The 22,158-nt window shown below is 42.1% G+C and overlaps 1 protein-coding gene across 1 annotated transcript in view; it reads left to right on the top strand.

The window, feature by feature from the left end:
* Positions 1 to 22,158, top strand: part of CCAP-R (Crustacean cardioactive peptide receptor) — a 49,698-nt gene that overhangs the window by 23,017 nt on the left and 4,523 nt on the right. Inside the window, exons 3-6 of the mRNA XM_046621892.2 lie at positions 14,820 to 14,955; positions 17,040 to 17,237; positions 19,258 to 19,352; positions 20,520 to 20,775. Coding sequence (XP_046477848.1) covers positions 14,820 to 14,955; positions 17,040 to 17,237; positions 19,258 to 19,352; positions 20,520 to 20,775 — 685 coding nt within the window. The remainder of the gene's footprint in view (positions 1 to 14,819; positions 14,956 to 17,039; positions 17,238 to 19,257; positions 19,353 to 20,519; positions 20,776 to 22,158) is intronic.

The following is a 22,158-nucleotide window of genomic DNA, read 5'->3' as shown; positions in this document are numbered from 1 at the left end:
CGACGATTAACAGCAAAGTTTGACTAAAATTCCGAGAAGCCTCTATCACTTTCTCTAAACCGGCTTAAAGTCCCACTCAATGGATTATTCTCCCGCGTACAATTGTTTTAACTGGATTAAGGGTCCTTCATTCCAAACCCAGATCCTCCATCGGCTAACGTCTAATGTTTACCAATTCGATGACCAGTTCAGAACTGAGGGATCGTTTCCCCATTAGCGTGATAGCTAAATAAACGAGTGAATTCGGATATCTTGAAGTTAAATTGGCTGTGACGTGCATGCGTGCCTGTAGTCTCAGTTTTCGAAATTAAAATCTGTCATTCGGGTTTCAAGGATTATTTTTCCCCGACGTTACGGGAGAACGTTGAGTGTAAACAAGCACGGCAGTTGTACTAATGACAGGGAAAAATGGGAGGAGCGAGTGCCGATCCATCGGGACGTCAGGGGTGAATAATTTTCACATTTTTTGCTCAGTTAATCCGCCCCTGTAGCTTATAATTTAACGAATCCTGCCTCTCCTCTTTCTCTCTCTCCCTCTCTGATAGAATGTATCAGCGCCTAAAGCCCGCCGTCCTTCTAACGACATGGTATCAAGATACAGCCGCAGTGATGTATATCCATTTCGTTAGAAAACCACGTGCACAAAATACAAATTCATGCATATTACAGCGTGTGTCCTTCTTTGGCCCATATATAAGGATGAAAAAGAAAGGCGGGTTAAGTGGCTACTGTAGTCGATTTTACCGACCGAGAACGTTTCTACTGTTATCCAAAGAAAGAATCGTTTTGTTACAACCATTTTTAAGAAGCTTGAGAAAATAACTTTAAATCGACGAAAATCAATCGTAACATCTTCGAGAACATTCGAGTTAAGTGCGTATAAAATTGTCCAGTTACCTTCGGAACTCACGAAGAAGAATCTATTGTTCGATATTTTCGTCACACGAATTTGAGAACTTTCTTATCAGTTTCCGGTGTCGAGTACAAGGTCTCCGGATATATTTTCTAACCCTGACGAAATTGCGGGAACTTCATTTGCCCAGAGCTCAGGCTGAATATTATAGTTTGAAGAAAACTATCCCAGGATGTAATTCCTGGCTCAAGTCAAAGGTCAGAGCTGGTATTTGATGGGGTAATAAAACCGAGGAAGGGGAGGGAACGGCCGTTTTCAACTCGAAATTGTCAATTTTACCGCTCGAATAAGAAAATGTTCGAGAAACATAAGCTTCTCCCATCCTCTATTTCCCTCCGACATTATCATATCGCCGACGTGTAATGTGTCCTGGCGTTATTTTATTATCCTCGAATTCTCAAATCGAATCCACTCGACCAGCTTGGGAGTTGAGGATCGCCGTTAACCAGTCCTCCTCTCGAAGAGGACTTCTTGAGAATAGTCGCGGGGCTAACTGCGGATGCTTCGGAAAGGATAGAAGAGGCCTCGTGTGATGAGGATTTATCACTTGGAGAAACACATTCTCGACACTCGGCGTGTGCCTCACTCAGACTTCTCCCGATGCTTCCAGTTACTTTCCTGCCCTCTTATCCGTATCAACGGCTCCCAGAAGGGCGAATTCTCATTGTCGTCATCATCGGCTGACAATTCGTTGGGAATTATTGAGAATACTTTTTAGGGAACCGATCGTAACTTTTTTTTAAAATACGTCAAGTAGAATATCAAGTCTTTTGGATTCTCCGAGACGTTTACGAAATCCTGTGCGATTAGCTTCACAATTCCTATATCAATTTCGGGAAATATTTGATGACGTTCATCGAATTCCGGAAAAGTTTACCACAAAAGTTGCCCTACTAAATTTCTTGTGAAGTGTTACACGAACTTTCAGGAGTGATCATTACAAAACAGTATCGCGAAGATCTATAAAAGTTCTCGGACGAAGTTTATCTGTAACCCGAAGTAGAGTTTCTGAAACTTCAAAGCTAGGCACGGCTTGCCAATTTTTCGGAGTGAATGACCCTGGAATTCTAGGAAAAATGTCCCCGGTCCAAATAATTTTCCCATTCCGGAATTCACTCGTATATTCGAATACCCGACGGACGGAACATGTAAAAAGTTTCCTTACATCGACCAGGCAGGGAAAGCGGAGACGAACGTTCAGAGGATCAGCTTATAACTAAAACTCGGATCTCGTGACTCCTGATATGCCGGAGGTTCACTTACCCGTGAGATTGAGCCACGCGCAAAAAGCTTTGGAATTTCTTTAATCAAGTAACACCTTTTATCGAAGGATCTGCGTGCGACCTCTTGCTAACAAAAAGGAAGCGGAAAATTCAATTACACGGCTGGTAAGTGCGCAAAAACGGAGTCGATGACAGAGACGAATGACGGTTGAAAAATTATTACGTATATTATATAATTTAATCGGTGACTAAATGTACAAAAACTTCAAACCACGACAAAAACTTTACCTAGTGTTTTGATCACTTCGATCTGCCGAATGGGGAAAATAGTTTCGGATCAAAATCCGGGATCTCTGATGACTGGGAGAAAAAGTTTATCCGCAACCCGCATGCAGATATCGAGTTAATTATCTGCCTCTGTACAATGACTGCGGGAAATAGGCGGTACGGTGGCGTCCTCTCCCGGAAACGGGCGCAACTGGACCCACTTAACGCGACTCTGAACGTCGGGGATTCGCGTTTAAATGAAGAAATATATCACCGAGGTAAACGATGGACCAGCCGTAAGAGAGAACCTCTCTCCCTTAATCAGCATAACCGGATTAAGGCGCGTTCCAAAGGCGAGCGGATAGGCTGCGGTGTCAACGCTGTCGTCTCGCGGTGCGTAACACGCGTCTATATATGTATATGTATACATAACCATGTGCGGGTATAAATGGGCTTCGAGCGAGCTACTCCGGGTTTAAAACACGCCTTTCAACCCACAGCATCATCGGCCAATCACTGTTTTTCAATTTCTAAATTCCCCCGTCTGTTATACCGCGCATGCAAGTCGTCACGGCGACCTTCTCGCATTGCCAACACAGTCACGTACTATCTTATAAATTATTTATACAAGACCGATAACAGACACCCTATACCACTCTCTATTGTACATTTACAAAATCGGCGCCGTTTCGACACGCAATTCCGTTTTAATTCCCTCGTACTTAAGCAGCTGTTTTCAATTTCTCACTGATTTGTTTGTCTTATTTTTAAAATTTTTCTATCCACTCGACTAGCAGAATTTTGAACGGTGATCGAGCCTTGTTTGTTATTCTCCAAGTCTTACGCTATTCAGGCATTGGCGTGGAAAAATAATCGGGGCCCGAACTGACTAACCCGACTAAAGGTAGTCAGGAATGCCTAATCGGGGCCCAGTCGGGCCCAAGTCAACTTTCCAGGCTAAGACTGGACGAATCGACTGAACTCTATCCATTGTCCAGAATCAATTTTCACGGCCATCTAACCTCTTGTATGGCGTGAATTTCATACAGGTATGTATTTGCAGCAACGGATATTATATACGATCCGGTTTACGGGTGAAAATACTACCAATATCTCGTAAAGCACCCAGTATAGAACAGATTTAAAATCGCCAAATAACCCGGACCCTCGACTCCGCTATAAGGATTATGGGTATTATACCGTTTTCCTTTCACTGGGGCGAAATAGATGTGTATTGTGTATGAAGATTCCGTTGAATTCCAATTTCCTTCCTTATCAAGAGTTCATTTATATCCATATTTTTGGACGATTGTAAAGAATTTTCGACTAAGATCAATCTGATGTTTAAAAACTAAAATACTGGCTAGATTTTGTTCATCCATTTCGGCATTAAATTTTCATTCCTTGATTGCAAGTAAAGCAATATTTGTATCGCGGTTTTTGCCTTTAATTCGAAGGGAAAAATAATAAATCGCACTCTCGGGTGTTCAGAAGGTGGGCAGTTCTACTTCTACGATCCTCGGTGGGCGTTTGGTAACGTTATGGGTTAGCCAAGGGTGGTTTAGGGGGTTGCGGGGAATAAAAAAGGTCGGCAAGAACGCGGGAGATTGAAACGTAATGCCGGAGCTTCGACCTCCGACACAGGGTGGAGAAAGCTCCGACTCTCCGCGAGAAGCTTGGGCTGGGAAAATTAGGGGAGGAGGAACGCAGCGGCGGAGAGAAAAGGGAGTAAGAAATTAATCCAACGAGTTTGTCCGTCACTCCCGCGAGTTTATAGAAATGCGGATCTTTCGTACTTTTCAAATTGAATCGCGTCGGCTCTTGATCGAACTTTTTACCCAATTCCCTCATCCCCAAAGACTGATCTGACGAACAACACGTGATTTTCATATTACGCTGCATGGTGTTGGAAATTATACTCTAGAAACGTAAAAATTTTCCCATTTAAATTGACACGTGCCCATAAATAAGTGTATAATATATCTATTCGTCAGTTTGCTACGTTTTCGCTAATTTAAACGAAATTCACTTCTGATTAACAACGCACTAATTAGTTACGCACTAATTGGCTGATCAAATCAATTCGTCGGAATAATTTACCTGGCCAATTAATTGATACACGTGAAAATGAGAAATCAAACAAAATATCTTCTCCTGAATCTCTTGCTCTAGTTAAATATATTTCACAGCCGGAAAGTTTCGGTTGTTTGTTCTTATATTGAATGATCACTTATTCGCGTATGGCAAAAAGTTGGGAAAAGTACGTCACGAGAGCACGTAATTGAATGAAGATTCATTACTTCTCCGCCCGGGCCTTGAAAGATTTTTCAAATTCTCCGAGCTCAGCTCCACACGTGCTCGCCATCCTAAATCAGTCGGAGAGCCTTTTCTCGTCCTCTGCAGGGAGGCTTCGTTATTTAATGTCGTAGGTCTAATGAATTCAAACTCACTTCAAAAGTGTATTACATATCCTGCATGGTATTCTACTTCGGTGAAACACATGCTTACAATTTCGATTAAAAATTTACATCTAGAACTCGGGTATCAATTTTAATAATTCGTTTTAAGGAAGTTTTTGAATTCAATATCAATATTTTTTCTTGCTTTTCGTTAATAGATAGAATGTGAATAGTATATTTGTAAATTGCGATGTTTTTCGTAACAACGCAGAACAGAAAATATTCAAATTAAAATCCAGATCTTGGATTATAACCGTAATAGTAAGATAATGAAAAAAATCTAGTAGATTCGTCTGACTATTAAAACTGTATAAATTTAATAAATATTCACTGTCCGAAAAGGTATCGATTCTGGACTGTCCAATCTACCTAATAAGAATAACCCCAGTATCGAAAAGTTTGTTTTTTCTTTTCCCACGCATCACTACGCGAAGTGAAATTGCGTAGATCGTTACTGTCGATCAATCAGAAGGAGGCGTCAATCACGTCACGTCAATGCGAATAGTGTGTATCAATTTTTTCTCCCCAGCACGTGTCGATATGACATCTATATATTTATTTGTACATGTCCATGAATTAAACAGCCTTAGAAATCGCAATATCTTTCGGCAGCTCGCCGAGGGGATGCTGTATACATAGTATAGATGATATCTTGCCAGAAGCGACTAGTTTTGTTGTGATTTATTAGGCGGAATAAATTTGGATATTCTTCGTCTTAAAATTGCGGCACGAAACTACGGCTACAAAATAAACGAATATCTGTAGTTAAGACCAGAATCTCGTCCCGAATTTCTTCTCCTTTAACATAAGATTGTATTTTGCGGAATTAGTTCGCTCTTAGACACAAGGAAAAAAAGTCATTTGAAACTCAACCAACAAGGGCGGGGTTGAAATTCCAAATTTGAAAAGCTCCGAAACCGTCAAATTTTGAGTTTTTTTGGTGGCAAAACTTAAAGTAATGAAATTAAACTTTATCTTTGTTGTTTCGTAAAGGTTTGATTACTTTTCTTCAAGTTTTGTCAACAAATAATTCGGAGCTAAGCGCTTTCGGAACTTCAACCCCGCCACTACCAACAGTAAAATTTAAGCTACTCAGAATTGTTACCAAGGTGAATAAATATTGTGTCTTACATTCATTCATGCAAGCATTACTTCTCTATTATTTTTCTTTCCACAAAATTTTAACCTAAGCATTTTAATTTTCTGGATCGTCAGAATTTAACTAACCTGTCGTATGGAATATAGAAGAACATAAATTTTGTAAACGAAAAACATTACTTGCCGTTATTCTGAATTCTGTTTTCACCAACATCAAAAAAACTATACGATTAGACGTTTCTTCCTGTTCTTTGTACGGAGCCTTCATCCCATAAGACGAAATACAGAATCGTTAAGCAGCCGATTGTCGCAATTCTTTCATTTATACTCGAAGAATGAGAACAAAAGACCGAGCAAAAGATTCAATAGTGTTTTTTTCATCTCGCTCAGCAGAAAGCTGGCGAGTCTCCTAGGGCTAAGGAATCGTTTTTCCCTAGAATTCTCCTAGCCGAGAGACTCTTAGCCGTCTAAATTACCCAAATTTTTCACTCTCTTGAGCCGAGATTGGATGCGGAGGAAACCGATAAATTCTTGATCTGTTTTTTTTTTCCCCGCCCTTCTCTTTTTGTATCGCAAATTGGACAGGGGTCGGATTAATAGCGATCGCGATAAGCCGAATCCCAAAGCACAAGTCATATCCTCGCGTAATTATGCGTTCTTAATACCCAAATCCAATGCGGAAGAAGAGAAATAAATTAAAACTTTGTCTGCGATGTATAAAAAAATGTCAAGTCACCAAGTTTCAACTGTAAACACTTGATCATGAATAAATCCGAAAAATCGCTTCGTTTCGGGGAAAAATAGCTGACCTTATCCACAAATCAACTCCCTACATTCAATCATCTGAGACACATTGGTTGTTGTTAAAAAATATACAAAAAAAAAAAAAAAGTATCTGCGAAATTGTCACAGTTTACAGGTGATAAATGCATCAGTCGGTAAGAAATACATAAATTATTATTAACCGAAATCTAACATACAGGATTTGTGGAGAGTTTAATCATGAATAAAACATGAGATATTATTCATCAGAACGGGACAAAAAACATGATTTTTTTTGGTGAAAAAATAGTAAAATAATGTGCACATGATGAATCATGATTTCTATGACACTATTAATATAGTCAAATATTTGTAAATGAAACTTGGTATTTAAAAATTTTTTTTTTTTTTCATATCCTCGAGACCTTTCTCTGATTATATGTAAATTGTGACTAAATCAGCTTCACACAGACACTTCTTGAATGATTCTTTCATCGCGTTACTAACCCGACTGTTACGTTTCAAAAACCCCTAGAGTGTTATAGGGATAGGTTAACCGGTTATAGCGTGATTTTGCACCGTTCTCTCCTTCTTTTCTCCTGTTTACCCGCATCGCTTTGGCTGAACTGGGTTAATGCCGACCAGCGACCGCAGAGATTCTCGTCTAATGGGAATAGCCTCCCTGATGGGCCCAGTTTATTCCCAATGGAATTATAAACAGGGTCCGCGTGGTCCCGAAAGACTTTCATCGAATTTACAAACTCGGTAATCGTTATACTTAAAACCGTCTCTCAATGGCCATGAAAATTATCTCACAGTGAAATACCGACCTCTTCAAACTTTCCAGATACCACACGTGTCCAAAGAAGAAAATAAAAAAAAAAAAGAAACTGTCATAAAAGAAGCCATTTCCCGAGGGTAGACAACGATCAATAAAAAAGATTAGATGTAAACAAATTATTCGACGCTTTACTCGACTTTCAATTCGAGCATCTACCTACTTATAAATTCTCATTTCACGCGCAATTCAGATACCGTGTATTTTTTGTTCGTTACAATAAATTCAAACGCCTCTCTTTATGGGGTGTATAAAGTTACGCATAGATCACAACACTTGAGACGTTGTTGTGAGTTTAAAAGAAATTTGATTAGAAAGACAGGGATTTATTAGCCGGATCGTTTTATCCAGTCTTTTCTTATTGTTTTATCTCATCTTTCTTTCTCTCTCTCTCTCTCTCTCTCTCTCTCTTTTGTTTCGTCCGCATTATTTACCCTACACCTTTTCGAATAACACTTTTTATTCAATAGTAACCGCATTACTTTAGCGTCTAATTTCGATCTTACCGATAAAATATATTACGATAATTTTCACTTCCCGAATATAGTTATGTCCACATTATATCGTGTTTCGAGCAATAATTTTAATTAAGTATACGAACAAAGTTCGCTTCGGTCCGTGAATATCTGCAGAAACAATCTCGTAGCTCGTTAACCCTACAAATTGATTCTTAGTGATGAAAACCAATTACGTTAGCCAGACAACTTTTTAATTCAATTATAAATTCGTAACCATCTCTCCGATTAATCCTTCAGTCAAGAGCTAAGCCAATTCTCATAAATCGTCGTTATACATTCAACGCCAATTATGGATCTACCGTGAAGTTACATTCCATGGCAAAGAAGAAAAAAGGACCAATAAAAAAAAAAAACCAAAAACACACCATAAACTGATCAAATTCAACGTACGTAACAAACCGAACTCCTTGCCTCTTTTCCAGTTTTATCAAAGTACTCGGCATAATCGGGTTGGAGCCAGATTTATAGAGATGGTCTCTGACCGCAGCGGCTTAAGCTCGATCCTTGACCTCTGACCCTCGAGTTTTTCCTCGGAATTGAAGCTGCATCGGAAAACGGTAGCCTCCATCTTTTGTCGCCTGCAGAATCGGGCCGAAAATCCATGACGGATCAGTTTTATTCCGAGTTTGTGTGTGTGTTTTTCTTCCTTCTTCTTGTTCTTTCTTTTACCTCTCTTTTTGCCGAGGTATTAGCTCTCGGCAAGTGCAATGACGCGACCTCAGATTTCTCTTGAATTTATTGCTCTTTTACTCTCTCTCTCTCTCTCTTTCTCTGGAGATGAAGATAGATCAGCGGATTGACCGACCCCATCGCGTTTACCCAATCCGTAAAGTCTCTGGGCTTCTTGCGGATAAACCACTCAGATCGCAGATATCTTTCGGTGAGCAAATTGCGCGCGGGGGAAAAGAAAGGATGTATCTGAGCTTTGAACAAATTCTCCTCTCCTCGATCCGTCGCGCGTTAAAGATCGCCGACTCGAACTTACCTATCAAACTTCCGGTCCGATCGGAATACTCGTGGCAATAAGTTTGCGAGCGCCATGACGCGTCACTGATCGTAAATTATCATACCGTACAGCAAAGTGAAAAATTTCGTGCAGCCAAGAGGACAACTATCTGGAAAACCATTTCTTCTCAAGTGCGAAAACACCGAGCTGATATACATATTTATAAGTATGTATGTATAATATCATGTGGACGTGGGGGGAGATTCAAGTTTGAGAATTAAGAGCACGCTGTTTACTCTTATCTTTCTTTAGCCCTTTTTCTTTTCATTTTGCTGTACAAACACAGTGTAAATAATTCTGGAAACGGCGAGTATGACACACGCGGTTGTTTTTCGAATGAATTTCACTTCGATTCAAATTTACGCGCGTCAGCTGAGCTAACTAGGGGTAACGTTTCGCACGGCGCTTTTAGTGTGCTATTTATTGTAACATTCGCCGAAGGTTGATTAATTCAATTCAAGGCAGTGCCTACCTTTAGACTATATACATATAGCGTCCCTTATTACAGGTATAGAGGTGAAGTGGTTTGACCGAAAATCCACCCTTTGTAGTCGCAACGCCGAGCGCCACCATCTGTGCTTTATTACATACAGTACATATCTCGAAAATTCGCCAAATCAACTGGTACCTGGTAATCGCTCATGAAAGGCTTCGTCGCGACGTTCACCTTATAAGTGCCGGTAATTATACCGTAAGTTTTGCTAACAGCGAAACGATCCGTACTCCTGATTCAGGCAACCGGAGTTACAGTTCACGTTCAACGGGATACGATGCTCAACCAGAACATGAGCTGTAACTCCGGTTGCCTAACTAGGAGGAAACGATCCGTACCCCTAATTCAGGCAACCGGAGTTACAGTTCACGTTCAACGGGATACGATGCTCAACCAGAACATGAGCTGTAACTCCGGTTGCCTAACTAGGAGGAAACGATCCGTACTCCTGATTCAGGCAACCGGAGTTACAGTTCACGTTCAATGGGATACGATGCTCAACCAGAACGTGAGCTGTAACTCTGGTTGCTTAAACGGTAGGAAACGATCCATGCGCCTGATTCAGGCAACCTGAGTTACAGCTCATGTTCGGCGGGATATCAACTAGGACACGAGCTGTAACTCTGGTTGCCTAATTCAGGCGCATGGATCGTTTCGCTGTTAAAAAAAAATCGGGATATAAATGAAGCCTGAGTCTCGATATTTCCAGTAACAGTCCTGAGCTGTTTCGAAGATGCAAGCATCTGGCTGAAGGTGAATATCGATAAAAGATGAAAAGTCGGGGAATAAAAGTGGACGAAATCCTTTTCCGTGCCAATGCGCACACGTCGTGGTGAACGAGGGTAATTGCATGGTGTCGTTTATCCGTGACTGGTCGTGCACACGGATGGCTGGAGGCAGAAATCCAGCCGGCAGCTCTGGGGCCATTTTTATAATATTGCCATTACTATGTTGTCAGCAGCGAATGTCGTGGCAGTCGCCTAGAAAGATCGGCTGGGAAACTGGCCTCGCCTCCTGCGGACGCCTATCTCATACTTGATTTGCAGTTTCGAACTGGTTACGGCAAATGGCGGTGATGCGAAGTGGCTCGACACCGTCGCCTCTGACAAGGTCCGCCTAGCTCTGTCACCGGCCAACCGGATTATCACCTGTCACTGATCCCCGATATAAACTAACCGCGTAGACAGGCTCATTCTCCCTCGGGCGGAAATCCAGAGGTGAACGCTTTAGTCACTAGTGAGCCAGAATTGACTCTAATGATTCGAGTCAGATGCTGATTCATGATCGTCGGAGATACCGCTTGACCAATTAGGCGCTTCAGCTGTCTTTGATCATCGCTTTTCCTTCGGCTCCGAAATTGGCACAGAAGTAACCACCACGTGATAAGATCTTCTTCGAGCTAAACGACACTGTAATTTTTATCTTTATCCTTCAGACGTACTCATCGGGACGAAATTCTTGATGTTCAACTTTGATTGGGACCCGCCACCCTTGGGACGCGTGGGCAGTCTCAAATCTCAGTAGTCGGTTTGGCCTGGCGATACTAAATCAGAGTATCCGACTCGTGTGTACATCTAGTCTGGCAACCACTCCCTTCACGAATGTTATTCGAATGGGCAAAGAGACTCCGTCGCACGTGTTTACGATTCTGTAATCTTAGGTCTAGTCGTTGTGCCTCTTGAATCAAATAATTAGAGGCATTTGCTCTCAGTCCCCTTCATTCGAGTGTGTAATTCCTACTTGCGAGACAAAAGTCAACAGTTGGCAAAAAGCTCTTCTCAGTGTCTGTACACCGAAGTACTTTGCGGCCTCTTTGATCCCCTGAACGATGTTAACGATTATTCGCTACCTGCACCCATCCGCACTCTCACTACTCGCCAGTTAATTATCTGGAGATGTTAAACGCCAATTCGGGGCGATCCTCATTCATCCATTCCTCCAATTTAGAGAAAATCACCCTGTCGTGTCCACCGAGGTATAATGTCAACGGCACTGTGTCTTCAAACATCCCGCCTCCCTCACGACCCCCATTTTTCACTTTGAAAAATTTTCACCACGGAGCGGAGACCAGCGTGCGACAAACATCCGAATATCCGGAACCCCGCATTGCGACCATAAAGTAAGTGTACCAGTTATTGACCCTGTACCAATTATTGATCGTTTTTGGTTGTATCTGTTCGATCCTTAGTTCCAAGATTACCAAAAAATTAATTTTTATCCTCTAACTATCTAACAATTAGTTTTAAACATCGACAAATTCACGATTTTTACCGTTGATTTACAATTTCGGAAAATAACAGGATCGATAATTGGATCTATCGTGTCAATAACCGGTACATTTACCTTGCTTCAATTTTTACGCTTCGAAAGTTATGACCAACACCAAAGACAATGGAACCTCATCCCACTGTGCTCCGCCAAGTTTGACGCTCTTACTAACGAGTCATGCGGTAAGAGTGGGTTTAATTATTGCCAGTGAATTGTAATCGGTTGGTTTGATGGCCGCCTTTCGAATGGACAAGTCGATTGATTCGCAGGAACAGCAACAGACGGTTACATTCAGCTCCGAGTGGCCGAAGTGACGTATCCGTTTCCCGATTGAACTTCCTCTGGTCTTTTTCCTTATCTCTTTGGAGGATCGACCCAATTTCCGGAGGAGGTGATTGATCGCGGTTACGCATCACTCTGTAACCTGCACCGCGTTGGTGATCCTGTCTCGTCCTTGCTCCTCGTGGTTCCGGCGATATAACGCGGCCACCAGCAGATCCTGTCGATGAAGGATATCCGGCTAAAAATCCCACTCCCATAATACGTGCTCCCGGTTTACTTGCAGGTACCTAGCTTCACGTATCTTGTATGTATGTGAAACTCCGTTACGTGATAAGACTTCGGAGTTAACCACATCAGGGTAGATAAATGACCCGGACGCTGAATAGCGACGAAAGAACACCATCGCTTCTCATACTACCGACCTGCTCAGATTTTCTTTCATATTCTGACAGTGCTGCCGAGATTTTTCCTCATTTTTTCCAACTCCTTAATGGAAATATTATTCCCTTCAAATTTCAAGTCGTTCTCAAGAAATCACAGGGCTCGTTCATATTCATGATTTTCTAGTTTTATTCATTCATTTCTCTTCCTTGAACGGAAATTATAACTTCGACTTCCCTGAACCACGTCGCAGGAAATGATAAAGATTTTCTGATAACTTCGTCGAGCCTGCGGGAAGTAATTACGTTAATTAAAGCCGTTCTGCAAAGGTCCGTGACACTCGGTGATACGCCATTCGGTTATCAAAGCTTCATTCGTCACTATAAGATTCTCCTATAACCAACAATCGTATTTGGTGTAATTAATCAAACGTATACGAAAAACTCTTCTCCTAACCCTTGTGAAACGATCGCCAATTCTGGTTCGATAATTTCGAAGCTTCCCGACGTGAATACCAAACGGTCACGATCGTATTAGCCAATTCTTGAAGAAATTCTCACAGCTGTACGGATTCTTCGCAGATGCCTGTTTCGAAGTAAAAGGATCCCCCGTACTTGCAACATATCGAACAATCAGGCTCATACCATATCCTTATATAATTCCGTATAAATCGCCCGGTCTAATTAGCGAGCGGCGTTAACGAGGTCCTTGGAGGGTGTCGATCCCTGCCATTAGGCCAAAGATTTATCTCCCCATTGATACAAACGGCGGCGAAGCCGCTAACGGCTTGCATAAAATAGGAAAACGAAGATAGCGTAACTCAACTCGTATGCGCCTATCTCGGTATATCCTCGACTATTCTCTCGGCGGTAACAAATTTCAAAGGCGCCGCACAGCCGCCAGATATGAGACTCGAGCCACCTAAATGAGAATTTCCACGCAGCAATGCCTTCGACTGATCGCCAAAGGTCTACAAGTCTCTTCGGCATTCGAAATATTATGAAAAATTACCACCGTTTGTGAAATTCCACCAAAGCGAAAGAAGAAATAAATGTAGCGAATTTATACCGTCACACGGTATGCCAAATCGAAAGAACAATAATAAGGAATGAGCGACATTTCGTCAGCTTTCATTGTCTCGATCCAACTGTTTCTTCAACCGAAGACCCGACGAGGCACAAGGTGGACAATAAATATCACGTCAGCGGTTCATGATTTATGAGACGGTGTGAGAAGGGTGTAATTATAATTGACCGAGGGTGATTCCTTACGGCTACGTCACGTCGGAATACCTCTGTCTACATGTGTGCAAATTTATCGTCCTGTACGAGACGGGGCAAGTTTATCCGAGGCGTATGTTAGCACACCGAGCAATTACTACCCGTCAATTATCCCCCTTTCTGTTGGCTCTAAGTCGCACGGACGTTGCTAATTTTACTGAACTGCATTTACAGATCAGGTTTAAAATGTAGGGTATGTGTGCAAGTGTGTAATAACGCGCGTACCTCAGGGGCCAGGCATTATTTCATTTCCTCCCAAGTTCTTTTTTTTTCTTTGAGCTGGGTCGCTTGATTTCTTCATTTTCTTAAAGACACCCTCTAGCAATATCGCGACATCTGCAAATGGAAGATCGCTGCAGCCCCGCGAGCGTTTACACTTTCACAGATGATTGCTTGAGTAGGATGTGTGTCAGAGGTACAGTTCAGCAAAAACAACGTCAAAGCTCAAGGATTGCAAAACGACGACCAAACAAGTGAAAAACTGAGTTTCATCAAGTTCATCTAAGACGAAACAATGTCCCCTCAATATAGAGCAACGAAAAAAGTACTAGTTTGCATGGAAGGGTTTTCGATACCGACGACTTTTGGAGAGATTAGGAAACGTTTATAAACTACGTGGTTCTATTTGCATTAAATAAATTTCCCTTACGAAAGGTCAAGTTTCGACTAGATCTCTTCACGCTTTAAAGTCTAGAGAATTATAAATAAGTCTAGGCGAGTAGTTTGTTTCTTAATTTTTTAGTCTTCAGACCTTATTGACTGATCTGTACACCTGATAACTTTTTAAGAGCGATAGCTTTAGCTGTAGCCTGGCGACCGATGACATTATAGGATAAGCTTTGAGGTTGCCGATTACACGAAGATAAGTGCGTTGCAATCAACCGCTTGGTTCTTGCAAGAAGAAGATGGAAAAAGGTTCAGCATGATAGTGGTACCTGCTTACAAGTTCGAAATTCTTGGGCTTCCGCTGAAATTCAATTAACCATTTTTACAGACTTACGTAATTAAATATCGAGGATTTTGTTTTTCAGAAGGAGCAGTTCACCGTTCTTTGGCTTCTCTTTACCGTCATAGTTGCCGGGAATCTTGGAGTTCTGGGTTGGCTTCTACGGGGAAAAAGGCGAAAGTCAAAGATGGACTTCTTCATCAAACAGCTCGCTTTTGCAGGTGCGTATCCGTTGTGAAACTCACGGCGAAATATGATGGACAAAGGTATCGTTCCTTCAATTACACCGGTCAACAAAAATTCACTTTTGGTGTGTAACGTGAAAACTTCTAACTGACTATGTGAAGGACAAGGTTTAATGCAATAGAATTGGTATGAGAATGTCTTGAATGCGAACAGTTTTATTGTAATATGGTTTTTTTATACCTTTCTTGGTACAAAAAATTATTGACCAGTGTTATCCGTGACACCAAGCCGCTGAAACGAACGACAGTGAACCGACAACTGAACCCAAGATAAAGTTACCGACACGAGCATTAATTTGAGAAACGCTCTAAATCGCGATCAGTCATTCAATTTCGCAAACAAATTTTGGTCTTGGAAGTTGGCAGTCTGTTTCAGTGACGTCTTGACGGCTGAGTGAATTGGCGGCTGCAGGTGTTTCTGTAAACTTTCCTAATTATCCATCCATCTCTAGAAACTCGAAACGTACTTCGAACAAATCGCTATTCGAGCCCCAAGGCTTTGCCTTGCGCGCGAGATGCGATAATCGCAAATATATTGCCCCAAGAACTTTGCATCGGTTTGACTTGTCAGTCGAGTCGTGGAAATTTCATACCCCTCGCGAAGTGGAGCATCAACCCGTCTTGAAACCAGACGAATAGATGTACACTTTGTTGTTCAAGTGGCTGATATTCGATGCTGCAAATTTCAGATCAAATTTTTTTGCCACCCCGCATGATCCCTTTGTCACGTGAAACGAACGATAGAAAATTTCCTTTTTGCCAATCTGAAGCCCATGCCGTGAAACGCGATCGTTTCAAATTGCCTTCACCGTCTGAAATAATCCACACCCTCGGCTTTCTACCCCATCATTTTCTCGAAGATTTTTCTTTTTCTCACCGATTTTCCGATTATTTCTGAATGGTAAAACTCTGCTGAAGCTGAAAATTAACGGTCTCAGCGACGCCAACCGAACCGTGAATTCCATATATCCGAGCTTTGGCTTTTACCCTGTCCTCTTAGGAGGTAAAATACACGTTGCTAGAACTTCCGTGTGGTCTGAAAAAGTCTCGGGCCCCGTGAACAGCCCCGTAATAATACACGTATACGGACACCATACGTGGAATCAAAGTCGCACATAGTCCCGGTCGTAAGTTGGACTTAACTTGGCTCGGCCTTACGTCGAGGACGATAAGCGGAGCTTGCGATGGCCGGCATTGTGCTGGTGGTCCAGTCGTCGTAGGGCGAAATTGATGGGGATCAAAGTACTGCACAGCCGCATAACGAATTAGGGGTCGTAATTTGGACTCCGTTGCTTAGCTCCATTCGGAGTTGACATTTTAGATTCGCCTAATCCAGCCCGGTGCCGGCCGAAATTAGCCTCGCCAGCTGAACAATTAAAAGTTTTCAGTCTCTCAAGTTACCCGCTTCTTCTCCTCGTCCTTTCGTTTTAATCTTATCACCGGAATATTCCGCGCGTTTCAGTCGTCAACGACCGTTTATCCGCGAAAGATGCTGAGCTTTCGGTTAGCGTTTTCACTTTTTCAATGATGCAGTCTGTCCGAAATGACTAAGCAAAAAAGACTTCCTACGAAAGTCCGAAGGGTCCGATGTACGTATCTGTTCGACGCGATTTTTTAAACGGAAATAACATCGGGCGGAGCTTCTCTCGCGTAATTTCTGAGGTACCGGAGCGAGCCAAAAGCTCTGCGAGGACTGTGACGAGTATTTTGATTTAATACTACCCACGCAAGCCGCGCCCGGTATCCGCGCTTTATGCCCGACCTTTTGACCTCTACTACTTTATGTACGACTTATGCTGCAGCTGCGGAGGAAAGCCTCCGAGCTAAATCCATCTTGAGACCATTTTATCGCTGTTTCTATTGTTTTTGTTTTATTGACCCGTGTCCCGAGCGTTCTTTTCGGATAAAAAAAATCACCCTCGGCTTCGAATTAGCGAAAGTTGTAGGAGAAGAAAAAAAAAAAGAAAAACAAAACGTTCCTCGAACTTCGCGTTTCTCCGCATCTTCGAAACTTCTTATCCAACCGATTAAATTCAACTCACATATCGTTCAATTTCCAGATCTACTGGTCGGTCTGATTTCCGTACTCACGGACATCGTATGGCGAACCACGGTTGCTTGGTACGCCGGAAACGTCGCCTGCAAATTAATCAGGTTCATGCAAGCTGTGGTCACCTACAGTTCGACCTACGTTTTGGTCGCCCTTTCGATCGACCGATACGACGCCATTACCCGACCAATGAACTTTTCCGGAAGTTGTGAGTACCTTGAATAAAATAACACGGTATTGTTTTTGCCCCGATCAAGTGAAACGGTGAAACTTTAACGCTCGACGGTGTTTCGTTTTCTTGACTTTTCCCGCGTTGTTGTACAACAGGGGCGGGGGTGGGGAAGGGGAAGGGCAAAAATCGCGCCTAAGATATGTGTCATCCGGAAAAGTCGGCACATAACTGATCCAGGTGGAACGGGGGCAAGTGGCGTGCGAATACGACGGAACGAGGGGCTAACAGGGGTTCTTCCGTTTCCGGATGGACCTTTGGGAGTAACGACGTCTCGGATCGAGTGAAAACCACTCTGGGGTCATGCTGCAGGGTCACTGGATCGAGGAAAGTGGAGGAAAAGGGGTTGGATATATCAACGGGTCGAACACCATGTGGAGTAATATTCGGGGAACGGTGAACTGCGGCGAGTAGCCGGGGCTAATATTAAAGATTTTACTTTCGCGCGTAAAAATGTTTCATGATTTTCTCGCTGACTTTTACGGCGAGTTTTGCGATGGCGACAGAGAATAAGGAAAGCTGGCGGGTGGGGGGGAAACGGAGGGAATGAAAGAAAGAGGAAAGTACGTCAGGAAAGGTGCGGAAAAAAAAAGGGTATATGCGGGCTGGTAAATGGGGATTGCCCTCCCATCCCGGCGAGGGATGAGAACCACAGATTTCTTTTAAATTGTCTACCGCCAAAAGATCCGGACACCGGGAAAATCTGGATGTATACCGTTTCTGTTTCTCTCTCCGATATTCTCCGTTCCCTGTTTTACATATATCGGCAAGCTCGAACAAATCGCCACAATTTTAAAGTTTGGAAAAGAAAAAATGTCTCGGTAGATCCACTAAAATTTTTTTTTTTTTTGGATTGATTTAACAATTTTTTAATGTATTACTAGGTTAAAAAGAAATTAAAAAGTACAAATTGAATGTTGATGTGACAGTTTAAATCTTAAAATTACTATAATTTTTGTCATATTTACAAACATAAAGTAAACCATTATTTTTAGTCAAATTTTTCTTACAGTGCTTTTTGCTCCTCTGACAATTGATGTAGCAGCTCGTCTCTGTCGATATAGAAACAACCTTTTAGTCGTTATTTCTGCTCAATATTCTTGCGAAGAAAGTTCTCAACGTTTTTTTTTTTCTTCAGCAACGCCGGCTTCGAACTTTAGAAGCTAGATATTAGTTTCTGCCAATTGAAACGAGGAGAGCGACGGAGAATCGTTTGCTCGATCGTGTAATTCGGTCGTATAACTTATCCTGCAGCCGAGTTAAGAAAAGACACACCATCTTGCATACGTAATATCTGAATAAAATAACAATTTGAGAATAGAAGGAGGGGGAGGAGAAAAAATACGACCTCTTATGCTACAGGAGATAAAGTTAACGATGAGTAAATTTGAGCACGGTAGATGTATTCCTTTGTCTTTGACGAAGTCAAGAGAAAAAAAAAAAACAAAAAATGAAAAAGTAAAGTTTCTTTCCGCCGTGTTATTGAAGCTGGATCGAAATTCTGTTTCAATGTTGAGTTTCTTATGGTCCGCGAGAAAGCTGGCTCAATATTTGCGCATAATATTACGGCTGGTTAAACTGAAATAACAATTTCTTGTCACTAGATTTGAAAGTTACAGTAGAATGAGAGGTTTAGTAAACTTTTGTTCCACCGCAATATTTCAGCGTTGATACGGTATATCTATAATAGGCAAGTTTCCTCGCGACTCGTCCGTCTGGACTTAAATTTATGGGGAATAATTCAAAATCCCGGCGTGTATGCTTTATTTGCATCTCGGCGATCGGATTATTTACATTTCATACACCGAGTGTATATACGCAGTGCTCACGGGACGGTGAGAGAGACTCGGAAACGATCTTGGGGAATTCCATGTGTCGAAGGAGCCGAAAAGAATATGAGAGAGTTTTATGCCCCCGAGTTTATTTCTCCATTTGTCAAATGAGCCCTCGAATTGATAGCTTCGGGGTAAAATGGTAAACTTGTTACGTGTCGTTTCAGGGAACAGAGCTCGAGCCCTGATCGCCGTCGCTTGGAGCCTCTCGATCTTCTTCAGCATGCCGATAATATTTCTATACGAGAGCAAAACTATACAGGTGAGAATGAATTCCCGCGCAGAGTGGAAAATGATTTTTGACCGAGGGGCCATTCGAGCCCTTGAAAACCAAATGAAGGATGCCGATTCAATGATTGCTACCTTATCATGTGATTTAAATTGATTTCCAATGATTTCTGAGCATTCTATAAAGCGGCCTCCGGTCGGTTCTGGTTTCGACTGACAGTGAAAATAACCTACAACGCTGGGAAATCGTCGGTAATCAATGACAATCACTTGCTAGATTAGAAATCAACGAAGGGACGGGACAAGATAGACAACGATAGAATGCCAATGAATTGAAGCTATTCGGAGTTTAGGGGTTATACCTAGTCAGGAGACCGAAAGAAGCGATTATTTAAGGATTTTTCAAGAAGAGGCATTTCAATTTGTTAATATAAAAATTTATGTACATATTGGGGTAACGTTAACTTCATTCTGATATTTTTTATTTGTAAAGACAATCATTTTTAAAACTGCTATAGCCGATCTTCGTCAGCACCTTCAAAAAAAGGCGTCTTGCGGTGAGCAAGATATATTTGGACTGAATCGTCCGAAATGAAAAAACAAAAAAGATTTGGTCAATATAAGGTATTATCTGCTCTTTGATCGAAGGAATAAGCAAAATATTAATTTGGAACAAAACGGCGGGTTCTCAAAAAAAGTTTTCGATTTTCTACAAAGATTTTCGCTTTAGTTTGTTTATAAAATGGAAAATATCTATCGGCGAAAAAAAACCTTCGATCAAGGACAGAAAAATATATTCATAAAGCTTGTGTAAAAATTTGAGATTGATCGGTTCAGCCGTTTGCGAGAAATCTCGCTCACCGACTTTGAAAGCATAGTTTTGAGTAAAAGCGCGTTCAAAGTTTCGAAAGCAATTTCAAACGCTCCGGGGCGTCTTTGCAAACGTGCGCGTAACTTGGAGAATATTTGTCGGATCGTCGTGAAATTTTCTGTGTATATACTCGAATGTATTTACGCAACGAAAATGAAATTAAAAAACATCGAACCATCAATCGAAAGACTCGCAATTCATCGTTATCTCGAACAATATTTCGGTCGTTCGATATCCTTTGGGTTTACAGTGTGAATTTGAAATCGTGAATTTACGACTTCCTCGAATGAATCCGCCCATCGTTATCGACTCTCTGCTGCCCCCTTTCAGAACATCGAGCAGTGCTGGATCGAGCTCTCCTCCCCGACGAAATGGAAGATCTATATGAGCCTGGTCAGTTTTACCTTGTTCATCGCGCCCACGCTGATAATAGGAGGGTGTTACCTGGTCATTGTGGTCACCATATGGTCGCAGGGTGGAGCCCTGAGGCCAGGGCCGGCACGAGATACGAGGAGGGCGTCATCCCGGGGGCTGATACCAAGGGCGAAGATAAAGACCATCAAAATGACGCTGGTCATTGTTTTCGGTAAGTTTGCTTTTCATCTCGGCGGGTTTTTCCAGACGAGCGGCGTTGCAATTTCTGTCTCATATCTTAATTGAATCTTGTTTACAGCCCACCTCGCTCAATAATTTATTCAAATTTCATGATTTTTCTCGGTAATTCCAATACGTGCAGCCGCATAGAACCCCGTGAATTAATCGCTTGACTGCCAGACCTCGAGAGTGTTGGTATCGAAAATTCTTCGCCTCGTACTTATAATGACAGAAGTTGAATGTCGCGAGTAAAACTTATATCCAAGGATGTTTACATCGTCCCAATGTCTTGAGGAGAATCGGCTACAGAACAAGCGTAAAATCATACCGGATCGTAAACAGCCAGTAAACCAAGCGAGTTATTAGATCTCCTTCGTTCGTAAAACCGTATACTATAACATAAAGCGGAAATGTATTTATTGCGATTTTTGTAACCTGCTTTGAAAATTTCTCACTACTCTTATTCTACGAGGCTTGATACAAATCACCTGAATTTTTCTCTTCGTCATCTGAGCGTTATTTGCGAGACGAATTGATTCCCTTTTTTAAAATTCAAAATTTCAGTCACGGGGTTTTTATCGCGTGCAAACAACGAAGGTATTTGAACAGTCTCAGAGACGACGCAGATGTTGGCTCGGTAAATATTCACCGGGGGCTCATTTTCGTTATTTATTGAGCCATCATCCAGTTTTAAACCTGCAACCATTCGGAAGGAGGGTGAATTATTTTCACGGAAGATTGTCGATTGCGTGTAATAATAAACCTGACGGTCAGAGATTGTGAAAAATCGGTAATTAGGTGCGCGCTGTGAGGAATAAAAACACGGCACGTTAAGGCAAGAAACTTGGAAAAAAACTCAATCCTTTTTGGAATTCGGGACGTACGAGAGGGGGAAAAACTGAGCGTCAGCATTCGGTCACAATTCATTTTCGTTTGCACCTGATTCTCTCGTCGGCAGAAAGATTCGGCCGAACTTCCCCGAGGAGTTCTATAACATAAAATAACTTTCAACCAAGAACGCTACCCGCGTGTTATATTTGTGTGTCTCCCGCGTTGCAAGCTCCAGGGGATTTCTGCCCCTAAGCTGACTAGGCATTCGCCGAATACACGTCTACCTCTCGCACTTCCGCGCGTAAGGAATCCTCTACTCTTGTCTTCTCTCCTCTTCTCTTTTCCCGGTTTCCCAATTCTCCTTTTCTTATTCTTTTCATTTCTATCCCCCTTCCCCATCCCGCAGCAACGCTGGGCGATGCGACGCGACCGCTCGTCTCTCTTCTTTTGCTGAAAACGTTCACTTTTTTGTGGTCCACAGTCTTGATTTCACAACCCGAAAACCCTCGGCGATCGGAACCGCGAGATAAATTGATAAGAAGAA

Source organism: Neodiprion pinetum, chromosome 4 (assembly GCF_021155775.2).
Source record: "Neodiprion pinetum isolate iyNeoPine1 chromosome 4, iyNeoPine1.2, whole genome shotgun sequence".
In the NCBI taxonomy this organism is placed as follows: domain Eukaryota; kingdom Metazoa; phylum Arthropoda; class Insecta; order Hymenoptera; family Diprionidae; genus Neodiprion; species Neodiprion pinetum.
Note: the sequence above shows the minus strand (reverse complement) of the source record. Positions and strands in the feature narration are given on the sequence as shown.